The 13823-nt window shown below is 39.2% G+C and overlaps 1 protein-coding gene across 2 annotated transcripts in view; it reads left to right on the top strand.

Annotated features, from left to right (window-relative positions):
• Positions 1-8892: 8892 nt before the first annotated feature.
• Positions 8893-13823, top strand: part of ajuba (ajuba LIM protein) — a 36159-nt gene continuing 31228 nt past the window's right edge. The window contains exons 1-2 of one of the 2 annotated variants that reach the window (XM_061960992.2): positions 8893-9748; positions 9834-11670. In XM_061960992.2, coding sequence (XP_061816976.1) covers positions 10224-11670 — 1447 coding nt within the window. In that variant the 5' untranslated portion in view covers positions 8893-9748; positions 9834-10223. Of the gene's footprint in view, positions 11671-13823 lie in introns of both variants that reach the window. The other variant, XM_061960991.2, reaches the window with a different exon arrangement.

The following is a 13823-nucleotide window of genomic DNA, read 5'->3' as shown; positions in this document are numbered from 1 at the left end:
TGTATCTTTCGGTGAAGTTCTTCCCAGCTGAAAATGTCAAAATAGTAAATCAAATGAAATAATTTGTATTATGATTAATTTGGGCGCTCATATGTTTTCCGGAAGCAATTTGTCCTGGATACGGCCCTGACAGCACCATATAAGTTTTACATGTATAAGCAACCTTGTAGGCACATTAATTTGAATATGCTACATGTACATGTAGCAGTAAGCCATTCACACAGTAGGCACTGTTCATCAGGTATTTGTAGTGTTATTTTCATATAAGTAAAAGTATAAACTTGTGTTTTAAACCAGTTGCCAGGGATGCAATTTTTACGTCCTCGATTTCAAATGAATGCTAGGCACTTGTGATTGTTTGCCTCGAGAGGGTGCTTTGATTAACCAATAAAATCCTATTCTATTCTATTCATGTACTCACAGCAGCAAGTTGGGCCTTCAATTGTGCCCGAGCATCATATCCAACAGCTGTACGGCTTACTTTCCTCTTTTTCTTCTGAAAAATCAAGATTAACAAGAAAACGTGTTCAGTTCTTTTATATGCCATTGAAGTGAAGAAATATGTTTGCAGAAATGATAGATTTTCGAGTACATGCAGAAAGTCTGTCAACACCTCAATTTGTCTTGAATATTATTCTGTCTGAGTTGGTCGAATTGAATCAAAATATTCAATAACTTTAAAGCCTACAATGAAACATGATTTGATTAACTTTTATGATAAAGAAAAACTGACAAGGTACTTCAAAAGTATGGGATTGAATCCTACAAAACCTCACACAGTTGAAACACCACTGAAATAGTGAGTGAGTGAATTAACGTTTAACGTCGCTTTCAACACTATTTCGGTCATATCGCGACAACACCACTGAAATAAAAGTACCTGCTGTCTGTCAGATAGAGTCTCCTCGTCACTTTCATCCTTGCTCTCACTGTCTGATGACCAAGACTTTGGCTGTTTGTTTCTCTTGCCTCTGCCATATTCCAAATCACCAGTAAGGGGTACATCCTTGCCATCCTGAGCGGCTTTCAAATATGGCGTCAGTTCACGTGTGTCTTCTGTGTAAAAACAAATGTGCCACATTAAGCTAAATTAAACTGTACAGTTAGTCATACATTTCAGCAGCAGATTGTTATCACTAAATTACTTTGGTATACCTACAGTTCTGATGATTCAGAAATTCACCTCAGCGAGAAACAAATTTCACCTTACTTTCCCTTATTTACAGGCTTACAGCCATATTAAAAAATTGTCAAGGTTAAGTCTGTACTATCATGACAATCACCTCAGCATTGCAGATTGAAACATTCAGTATACCAGGGCTGCACTGATGAGAAATTACTATCAATCATGGAAGAAAAAAAATTATATTAATTAAATTTAACTTTACATAAACAAAGTCGAAAGTTCAAGGTGTAAAATCAGAAGTACATTAAATATATCTATATTTATATGTACTTCTGGTAAAACGTATACTTTTTACTGAATTGAATTGAAAAGTTTTCAACTGTTTATTAATTACCACCAAATCTCAGAATTCTTGCCACGTATTTGGTTTGTGACTGCTTCCTTCCTCCTGCTTTGTTGAGTGGCCATGGAACTTGGACTTCTTCATCACTGTCCCAATTTTCTCCATTCATCTTCTCTCGAGAACCGCGTGGTTAATATACTATATTTCGTCTCGATGATCATCCTCCCCTTGCTTCCGTTTGGCGACCTGACTGGGGGCCAAACTCCTTCTCTGTGTGATCACACAAGCCTGACGTTACAAACAATGGAGGGATGATAATAATACTAATAATAATAATAAATTAGGCTAGTTTTGCTAGCTCACCATTTCCGCCCGTGCCTCGATGCTGCTGTTTGGCTCAACGTTAGCCCGCTTGTGACGTCTCGCATCGCGCCTAGAAGACCCTAAAACTAAATGTGATGTTTAAGCCAACAAAGTTACCGTCAATGAACTCCGACGTGACTTGAGCAGTTTAGAAAGAGCGAGTGAAGTCAACATGGACGTTATGGCCGCCATCACCAACTCAAACTGCCCGCGAAATCTGCTTTGCAACTACGGCAAGCGCGAAGGGGAAAAATAAATAATTTAAAAAAAAAAGTTGATTTGAAACATATTCGCACTTATTAGTGTCGGATATGAGAAACATTGATACAACGCGATTATTACCAACTATACATGAATTTGGTTGTGATTGCAGCCTTAAAACAGTTTTGTTATTTTATAACAAAACGAGAGCAGTTCTATCTATCGTGTTTTGGGGGGGGGTTTGTAATGTTACGGCGGGAAAAGTAGTAAACTAAATATAACATTGAACCATGCTTTTGAAAATGTATACATTTAAATCCTGGCAAATACTGACTTTTAACAATATAAATTGTTACTTACATGAGTTCGGTAAAGTGTTTTCCTATTGGGCTCCGTGAAGAAACGTGTCTGGGCTTGTTCTTCCACAGCTGCATGCAGGTACGTGGGCGGGTCCTGACGTTTTAGGTCTGATTTAAACCTTTGAACTGAGTTTTGCTAAATCAATTTATGTTGGAAGTCCAATAAAATTAATTTTATCACATAAAAAAGTAAGTTACGAAAATATTCACACTTTTTACTTATAGATAACTCAAAAACTCTAAAAATAAAAATAAATTGATTTATTGGAATAAATATACTTTTAAAAATAAAGTCTGCCGAAGTTCTGGGTGTCCGCCTTGAAATGACACCTCACAATTTTAAATGATACAAAATTAACATTTTCATAATTGAGGGAGACATCCTGCATTGTTCAAAAAACAAGCTCAAGTCTGGTGAATCAACTTAATGAGATTAATCAATGCTATGGTGATAGCGCTGCTGCCATTTTATAGAATTTTATTCCATGGAACAATCTATAGAACTTTCAGCAGATAAAGGATAATGTCTATAGAATTTCTGTTAGACATTCTATAGAATGCCCAGTTCTATAGAACAATCTATAGACCTTTCAGCAGATAAAGTAATGTCTATAGAATTTCTGTTAGACATTCTATAGAATGCCCAGTTCTATAGAACAATCTATGGACTTTTCATCAGATAATGTAATGTCTATAGAATTTCTATAGGATATTCTATAGAATTCCCAGCTCTATAGAACAGTGAAAAGACCTTCCAGCACATGAAGCTGATGTCTATAGAATTTCTATAGAATTTTGAATACATATTCTATAGAATCTTCAGTTCTAAAGAAATTCCGACGAAATTCTATAGCGTTCTATATATTTCTATAGAGATTCTATAGAACATTTTTTGCAGGGTGAATTTAAAAAAAAAATTGAATCAAATCGTGACCCCAAGAATCGATATTGAATCGAATCGTGGGACACCCATTGCTGCACGTAAAAAATATACAACATAAAGTAGCAAGAAACACGTCAATAATGAATAAAGCAAAACATGTTCTAGACAAAAAATCACTTCATATTCTCTACTGCTCACTAGTGTTACCATATCTGAGTTATTGTGCAGAAATATGGGGAAATAATTACAAAAGTACACTTCATTCATTAACGGTGTTACAAAAAAGATCAGTTAGAATAATACATAATGTTGGATATAGAGAACACACAAATCCTTTATTTATTGAATCAAAGATTCTGAAATTCTACGACATAGTGAATTTGCAAACAGCTAAAATTATACACAAAGCAAACTATAACCTGCTACCCAAGAATATACAACAATTCTTCTCAAAAAAAGAGGAGAAATATAATCTTAGAGAGAAATGTAATTTAAAACATTTGTATGCACGTACAACACTTAAGACCTTCAGTATATCAGTATGTGGAATTAAATTATGGAATGGATTAAGCAAAGCAATCAAACAATGTACTAATATGATCCACTTCAAGAAACTCTTCAAACTTAAAGTGTTTACAAAGTACAAAGAAGAAGAACCATGATAAACATTCTGAATTTATTTAACTCATCCATTCTTTCATTCTTTCACTCACAAAATAATCTTACTTATCTCAACATATGAAATGTAACTTACTTCACCAATTATTATTTATTTACTTATTTTATTGTATTACTTATGGAGTATATTGTGAATAAATTGAGAACAGGAAGTGAACAAAAGTTTTAGCAACTGTCATGTAAAAGAAAAGGGGTAGGATTAAATAAGCTTTGCTTCTTCCTACTCCTTTTCGAACATGTTGAAAAGAGAAACTGGAGATTGTGATGTATCATGTTGTATACTTGCATGTTCGAAATAAACTCAAACTCAACTCAACTCAACCCAAAGATTCACAGCCCTACTAAATAAATATTCAGTCATTTTGTGATTAAATGTCGTAGGAGTGAATGACAGTGTATTATTTAGTAGAATATTATTTACGTAGTAGGCCGCCGTGATGCCTGCAATAACAGCACATAACCACTGAAAGGTGCTAAAGAAGTAAATAACAATTGTAGTTTTCTCGTTTACTTCTGCAATGTTGATTTCCATGAGGTGAATACAACTGTAAATACATATTCAGAGCATTATTATTTAGTAGGCCGCCGTAATGCCTGCAATAATAGCAAATAACCACTAAGAGGTGCTCCAGACGCTAATAATAATGTATTTTCTCTTGGTCACTTGTGCAATACTGATTTTAAAGATGTGTTTGTAACTTTAAATCATCATAAAGTCACGTTCTAATGCGTTAAGTAATGTCAGAAAAAAAAGACAACACCAATTTAAGATGGCCTCCATGTTGCTTGCAATAACAGCACATAACCACTAAAAGGTGCTCAAGAAGTAAATAATAATTGTAGTTTTCTCGTTTACTTCTGCAATGTTGATTTCCATGAGGTGAATACAACTTTAAATACATATTCAGTCATTTTGTGATAAAAAAAATAAAACAAAAACAAATTAATTTATGTACGTAATGTTGTCAAGAAAAGCAGTCGTAAAAGTGAATAGTAGAGCATTATTATTTAGTAGGCCGCCGTAATGCCTGCAACAATAGCAAATAACCACTCAGAGGTGCTCCAGACGCTAATAATAATGTATTTTCTCTTGGTCACTTGTGCAATACTGATTTTAAAGATGTGTTTGCAACTTTAAATCATCATAAAGTCACGTTCTAATGCGTTAAGTAATGTCAGAAAAAAAAGACAACGCCAATTTAAGATGGTCTCTATGTTGCTTGCAATAACAGCACATAACCACTAAAAGGTGCTCAAGAAGTAAATAATAATTGTAGTTTTCTCGTTTGCTTCTGCAATGTTGATTTCCATGAGGTGAATACAACTATCAATACATATTCAGTCATTTAGTGATTAAAAAAAAAAAAAAATTTAATTTATGTGCGTAATGTTGTCAACACTAAATTGGCCCTAGTGTGTGGATGTGAGTGTGAATGTTGTCTGTCTATCTGTGTTGGCCCTGCGATTAGGTGGCGACTTGTCCAGGGTGTACCCCGCCTTCCGCCCGATTGTAGCTGAGATAGGCTCCAGCGCCCCCCGCGACCCCAAAGGGAATAAGCGGTAGAAAAATTGATGGATGGATGTTGTCAAGAAAAGCAGTCGTAAAAGTGAATAGTAGAGCATTATTATTCAGTAGGCCGCCGTAATGCCTGCAATAACAGCAAATAACCACTAAGAGGTGCTCCAGACGCTAATAATTATTTCTTTTCTTTGGTCACTAAGTTGTGCAATACTGATTTTAAAGATGTGTTTGCAACTTTAAATCATCATACAGTCACGTTCTAATGCGTTAAGTAATGTCAAAAAAAACGACAACACCAAAGCCTCTATGTTGCTTGCAATAACAGCACATAACCACTAAAAGGTGCTCAAGAAGTAAATAATAATTGTAGTTTTCTCATTTACTTCTGCAATGTTGATTTCCATGAGGTGAATACAACTTTAAATACATATTCAGTCATTTTGTGATGGAAACAAATACATGTATGTGCGTAATGTTGTCAAGAAAAGCAGTCGTAAAAGTTTTGGGGTTTTTTAATTTTTTTTTTATTGAACAACAAACATACATTTATAATTCACACAAAAGTCAAGGCACTTTCAACATCAAGGAAAGAAAACAAAAGCAAATCCAGATAGATAAACAAAATAAATAATAATAATAATAAATATGACGGGAAAAATGACAAAAAAGGGCAACCTAAATCACTTTAAATGTTTTTAACAGAGATATCAATTTAAGTGTTTTTGTACTATTCTCCAATATTTGATTGATAATTGTAAAGCATTTATCAAATAAAGCAGTCGTAAAAGTGGATAGCAGAGTATTATTATTTCGTCGTCCGCCATGTTGCCTGCAATAACAGCAAATAACCACTAAGAGGTGCTCCAGACGTTCAAAAAGAATATATTTTCTCATGTTTACTTCTGCTACGCTGATTCTCATGAGGCGTCTGCAACTTTAAACGAGGGTAGAGTTGCGTTTTTAGACGTGAAGAACAACAAAGATGGCCGCCGTGCTGTTGGCAATAACAGCAAATAATCAATACGGGAGCTCAAAACGCCAAAAATGTACTTATCTTTACTTTTCTCTTCACGTCTTCAACGTTGATTATATAGATGTGAATTCAACTTTAAATGCCCAATTCTGTCGTCTTTTAAATAAATAAAATGCACGCACTTAACATAATATATCCGTGCTGTATAAACAGCGATGTTTGCAGCAATAATGTTTATGCTTATATTAATAATTAGTAGAGACGTCCGATAATATCGGCCTGCCGATATTATCAGCCGATAAATGCTTTAAAATATAATATCGGAAATTATCGGTACCAGGTTTTTTATTATCGGTATCGTTTTTTTTTTTGGTTTTTTTAATTAAATCAACATAAAAAAACACAAGATTCACTTACAATCAGTGCACCAACCCCCAAAAAACTCCCTCCCCCATTTACAGCCATTCACACAAAAGGGTTGTTTCTTTCTGTTATTAATATTCAGGTTCCTACATTATATATCAATATATATCAATACAGTCTGCAAGGGATACAGTCCGTAAGCACACATGATTGTGCGTGCTGCTGGTCCACTAATAGTACTAACCTTTAACAGTTAATTTGACTCATTTTCATTATTTATTAGTTTCTATGTAACTGTTTTTATATTGTTTTACTTTCTTTTTTTATTCAAGAAAATGTTTTTAATTTATTAATCTTGTTTTATTTTATCTTTTTTTTTTTTTTAAGTACCTTATCTTCACCATACCTGGTTGTCCAAATTAGGCATAATAATGTGTTAATTCCACGACTGTATATATCAGTATCGGTTGATATGATATCAACTTGCCAACCCTCCCGAATTTTCCGGGAGACTCCCGAAATTCAGCGCCTCTCCCGTAAACCTCCCGGGACAAATATTCTCCCGAAAATCTCCCGATTTTCAGCCGGAGCTGGAAGCCACGCCCCCTCCAGCTCCATGCGGACCTGAGTGAGGACAGCCTTTTTTCATGACGGGAGGACAACAGGGTGACAAGAACTAAATCATCCAGACTAGAGATAAATTGTATTATTATGTTTATTTTACCTAAAAATAAATACATTTATTAATTTAAAAAAAAAAAAAAACTAAATACATGTTTGCTATATTTCGCTAAAAACATCAAAATTAATTGTATTTTTATTTGTATTTTTTTGTGACTCCTTATTACATCCAGTCATAGAATTATACATTAAAATAAACATATTTGAAATAATTGATTTTAAATTATCATAATAATTTATTTAAAGTGACCATATTTAATTATTAAAATAATTGCTTGTTTATCAACAACTTTAGCATTCTATTCATTACATTTTGAAACTCTCAGAAGCCAAATTATGTTATATTCCTTAATATTTATTCATGCAAGTTTGAAGTATCAATTATCTAAACACAGTTTTGTTTGCATATTTTCAGGATGTAGATATCTATATATATATATATATATATATATATATATATATATATATATATATATATATATATATATATATATATATATATATATATATATATATGTATGAAATACTTGACTTGGTGAATTCTAGCTGTCAATATACTCCTCCCCTCTTGACCACGCCCCCACACCCCACCTCCCGAAATCGGAGGTCTCAAGATTGGCAAGTATGTTGATATCGGTATCGGTAATTAAAGAGTTGGACAATATCGGAATATCGGATATCGGCAAAAACCCATTATCGGACATCCCTAATAATTAGGCGTTTCGGTGACTCATTGGTCATTCATATTTGACGATTGACTACAGTATTTGACAGGGAGCGACACAAACAAAGCACAAAAGCCCCTGCAGACAATTGTTTTGTGTGCAAATGGCTCCTGCAACACTTAAGCCCAGAAGAATTCCTCTGTTAGCTTTTCAGACAAGTTCCCACTCGCAGGCGGCGGTGAGGCAACGGCTGCACGGGACTGCGGTGGAGCGAACGGGGGCTCCATCTGGAGCCGAGGGCCGGGGGGGGGTCTCCGGGGCAATATTTAAACAAATATGCTATATGCATCACACTTCCTGCATGGCTTTTGCGGCTCCGTTAACTGCCACACGAATGCCGGCTCAAAGTCCTGCAGTGAGGCTGACTGCCTTGGCCTGGATGTTTGTTCTAGACTGGGTCATCCTTGGAGAACTCAGACGTGACGACAAAAAAAAAAGGAGAAAAAAAAAAAAAAAAGCACTGGTCGCTTCACTCCTCCACTGAGTTCTTCCGCGCATTCCACAGGCTGCTGGTACAATAAAGTAGTGCCGTTGCCTGCACAACGAGGAACAGAATGTGGGCGCGTTTAGCATGTTTTTGGCGACATTAACTCACGCAAATGCGTTGGCGTTGTTGTGCATCATAGTGACATACATCATAACAACACTAAATAATAGCACTACTTTTTAAGTGGATTAAAGAAGCACGTTTAATGCAAAATTAGTAGGACGCGGACTCATTGGACACTTGCTTGACTTTGCAGCTAGAAAGTAGTCGTGTTTGTTGTTTATAAATGAGATGTAGTGCTTATGTTTATTGGCTGAGTGTTGAGTTTGAATAACTAAACGGCCATGGCTGGAGGAAAGGTGTCCCGGCTGGCGGTTCGTGGGAGGGGGGGTCGGGGGGTTGAGGGGGACAAGCCGCAGTTGACTGATAAAGGAACCCAGAGAAGCGTCAGGCTAGACGGCGAGAGAACGCTGAGTAACGGTCCTGGCTTGGTGTTGCCTTCAAAATAAATGAGAGTTTGCTAGTCTGGTTCAAAACAGCATTCAAATCACCCAAGAAAATGGTTACAGAATAAGGTAAACGTAATATTTAACATTTTAATGTGATAATGTAAGATTTTGTCATTGAATTCCGTCGGGAATCTTCCAACATGTATTCGTGTGGTCGTTTATTTTGAAAAGCTAGTACCGGAATACGCTATTGTATCAGAGTGTCTTGATTATTATAAAAAAAGAGGGGGAGGTAATTATTTAGGGGAAGAAAGAAAGAAACAAAGTTGTCGACCACGCAATGCGCACGGGGATGGGTTTTATTTATACGGAGAGCGTCTTTTAAGAAGGAATAAGTCGGTTTGTGCGCAACAATATCGGTTTGGTAGATTTGTTATCGAACTGCTCCGCTAAAATCGCACCGGACCGGATTTGAAAATAGTGAATGATAAACCGACGGACTCAACAGGAGCAGGATTCTTTCTGGAGGTCAAATTCACTTCTTGATGTCTTTCCACGATCAGGCTTTTATTTTGGGATGAATGGCAGAAGTCTGGTGAGTCGTTCACACACACGGACTTGTCTTCTCTCTCCTGGGGGACACATGAAGTACTTTTTTTTGGTTGTCTTTTTCTTTTTAGGGGGCACGCATCTAATCCGAGAACATCACAGGAGATTTTAATTTAAGAGGTGTTTTGTTTTGAAAGGGCCAGACTATGCAGATGTGGAGGGTCCACAAAGGACCACTATAGTGTCCTGGATGTATGTTTCTTGTCGAGCTCGCCGGGACTCTTTCAATAGTTCAAATGGGTCCTACCTGGATGGTCCACATGATGGCAAAAAGCAGACGACTGAGGATTTAAGTCATGTTAGCGCCATGGAATGCTCTTATTTATCAGGTTTTCTATTTATTTAGTGTGTGTACATATGAGCAGAGATACATCCAAGGCTAGTTCTAGTGTCAACGTAGAAAATAGCAGTGGATCGTATTATTTTATTTTGCCTCATTTGTATCTGGCCCACTTTACGTCATGGATCGACCGATAAGCAAGTTGTTAGAAAAGCTGAAGCTCACAGACTCGGGCAGCGTTAAATTAAATAGTTCCAAGAAAAAGCAGGACTTAGCCAGTAACTCCAACAACAGCAACGGCAACACTGGTATCCCCGGGGGTGGCGGGGGGAGTCTGCCACCCACCTCCATAGCGACCTCGCCCCCCAGACCCGGTCAGTTCTCCGCAACAAGCGACGTTCCTGCAACAGGAAGACTGGGAATGGCCCAGCAGACCGTACCTCCAGATGGCGAGCAACCGACTCACCCTTCCACCCTGGCCCCGCTGAGGCGTCGCTCCCCCCAGCAGAGGGCCTCCTGCTACCTGGGCGAAGGTGTGGACTCTCATATGAGGCGAGAATCCGGCCTGGGTCCAGAGTGTGATGCGTTCGGGTCCAAAGGGTCCTTGAACCAGCGCCGCTACTCCCTGGAGCTCCAGCAGCTGGTCAAAAGGCAGCATCTTCTTTCCCAGCCGCCACCGCTCTCAGTCCCGCCGCCGTACCCAGCCAACCCCGCTGGCTACGGGTCTGCTTCCAGAACTGGTGGAGGTATGGCAGAGTCTGGCTACATCTCAGAACCAGAGAGGCACAAGCGTCTTTCTCTCCAGGAGGCGTTGTTCTACAAGCGCCTGAGCACGGGTAGTGAACTGTGGGAGAGCACCAGACCCGCGTCCCTTTCTCACCCGCCACACCGCCCGTCTGATGTCAGCGGCGGAGGCAGCGGCGGCGGAGGAGGCTTTTTCTATCCTCCAGGCCCAACCCTGAGTCCATGCTCGTCTTTCAGCCTCCAGGAGTCGGTGCTGGTCAGCCCCAGGTCCAGCTTCGCCTCCAGCACAGCCAGCGGCGGTGGCGGCGGGGGGAGCCCCATGGGGAGCCGCTGCAGCAGCAACCGGACCAGCGGCATCAGTCTGGGCTACGACTCTCGCTACTCCACCTCTGGAGGTCTTCCACTACAGCAGCAATCCCCCTCCATGCAGTCAGGGTGCTCTGCAGCCGGATATGGTGCTCCTGGAAGAGCTGGAGTGACCCCGGTGGAGGCCTGGACTCAATACCTGGACGGGGGTATGCGTCAGGGCGATAGCCGACACTCCTACCCACCGGCTGTCGGAAGTCCGGCTGCCGCGTGCTACCAGGCTGGCCCAGAGTGGTGGGATGAGCAGAGGACCGGAGCAAGAGGCAAAGAAGGAGGTGTGGTGGGAGAGAAGACCCGCTACTCTGACCTGCCAGGTACGCGTTACCAAGAAGAGCTGACCTGGCTTCTTCTCCGAGACGCAGCACTAGAAGGGGACAGTCTCCTGGAGGGCCTGATGCTGAAGGAACACTCTCTGGCCCTGGCCAAACCCAGCATGGCACTGGGGCCGTCTTCCGCCGGGGGGCCGGTCAAGGCTCAGGAGGATGTTGGGGCAGCGGAGAACCGTCAGGAATTCTTTGGTGAGATCCTACACATCCATTACTTTTGATTGATAAGAGTTTAACAGGCTAAAATGCTGTCGCCCCTTTTTAAACTTAATTTCTAGGAACATTTATTACCAGGAACCTCCCCAGGGAATAGTATATCTTCTTTTACCTGGGTAATGTCAGTGGAAACCAGGTTTAAAAAACAGAAATCCCTGAGAATTGAGAAAAGGTTTAATGTTGGTCTTTTTCCACAGGAAGCTTGAACACAAAACCGTAAAAGGTATAAAATGTTTGCTGTATGCGCTGAATAGGAAGAAGTAGTGCCATCCTGTGGACTAATATACAAATATAGAAATCTTAAATCTTCACGTACAGGCAATCTGTTGTGCAAAGGCAACTTTTCTTACCTATTGGTACCTGTTTTTGAGTATTTCGGGATTTCCTTCATACTTCCTCCAAACAAGCCATTTAGAATTGGCCCAATTTGTGATGTTCTTTTATTTGATTCAAGATTCAAGATTGTTTATTGTCATATGCACAGTTAAACAGACAGTTTGCCGTACGATGAAAATCTTACTTTGCTAGTCCACCCTTCAACAAGTCACATGGTACTTAGCTAAAAATAAAAATAAAATATAAAAATGTATATACAAGGCACAGTAAGTAGCATAACATTATTGCACATTCTGATTGACAGTCAACAGTATAAATATGGAGGTGATGTCAACTGAAAGTTTTACCGTAAAAGTTTTGACTAGTCCGACTTTGTAGTGATAAGCGCCTTCGTTTTCTCTATCCTCTTGTTGTGAGGCAGACTGGCTCGTACATGCACATGCATCCTGCGCTGTTGCCATTTCTAATCAGGGTTTCCACAGTGCTTTTAAAAGCATTACACGGATTTTGCGAAAATTAAGGCCTAGTGGCATTAAAAAACCTCAAATACGATGTCTTCTCATTAACAAATAATACAATTGTAGGACTGGGTCAATAGTCAATACAACAATCAATCAAAAGAGGAATTAGAATGAACTTAATAACTTTGTGGTCATCGATTGATTGCTACGTCCGTGTGTTTCTTTTCTAAGGCTCTGGCTTTCAAACTGGTAAAGTCCGAAAGCGTTAAAAGGGCTGATGTCATAGCGGCCACTCCGCTGGACGGTAAAAGTCAAACGGCTTTGTCACTGTAGGAGTGTTGTCCTTAATTGTGACACCATGTTAATGAGAAAGGTGAGCTTGTTTTATACATGACTGCTTAATTTCACTCTCCGGTTTAACACACCCGAGCTAACTTGGTAGCAACTCTTATGACAAACCTCTCGTGACCTACGGTGGCCTAGGATGGACAAGCAAAGCAATTCTCACAACAAACCACAACCTTTATTCACTGACATTCCCTCAGTACCGGTAAATTAATGGGAGTTCCTTCAGCTGCCTGACACTTTATACAAACCCCGTTTCCATGTGAGTTGGGAAATTGTGTTAGATGTAAATATAAACGGAATACAATGATTTGCAAATAATTTTCCACCCATATTCAATTGAATGCACTACTAAGACAAGATATTTGATGTTCAAACTCATAAACTTTTTTTTTTTTGCAAATAATAATTAACTTTGAATTTCATGGCTGCAACACGTGCCAAAGTAGTTGGGAAAGGGCATGTTCACCACTGTGTTACATGGCCTTTCCTTTTAACAACACTCAGTAAAGGTTTGGGAACTGAGGAGACACATTTTTTAAGCTTCTCAGGTGGAATTATTTCCCATTCTTGCTTGATGTACAGCTTAAGTTGTTCAACAGTCCGGGGTCTCCGTTGTGGTATTTTAGGCTTCATAATGCGCCACACATTTTCAATGGGAGACAGGTCTGGACTACAGGCAGGCCAGTCTAGTACCCGCACTCTTTTACTATGAAGCCACGTTGATGTAACACGTGGCTTGGCATTGTCTTGCTGAAATAAGCAGGGGCGTCCATGGTAACGTTGCTTGGATGGCAACATATGTTGCTCCAAAACCTGTATGTACCTTTCAGCATTAATGGTGCCTTCACATACGTGTAAGTTACCCATGCTTTGGGCACTAATACACCCCCATACCATCACAGATACTGGCTTTTGAACTTTGCGCCTAGAACAATCCGGATGGTTCTTTTACTCTTTGTTCCGGAGGACACGACGTCCACAGTT

Source organism: Nerophis lumbriciformis, linkage group LG05 (assembly GCF_033978685.3).
Source record: "Nerophis lumbriciformis linkage group LG05, RoL_Nlum_v2.1, whole genome shotgun sequence".
Taxonomy (NCBI): domain Eukaryota; kingdom Metazoa; phylum Chordata; class Actinopteri; order Syngnathiformes; family Syngnathidae; genus Nerophis; species Nerophis lumbriciformis.
Note: the sequence above shows the minus strand (reverse complement) of the source record. Positions and strands in the feature narration are given on the sequence as shown.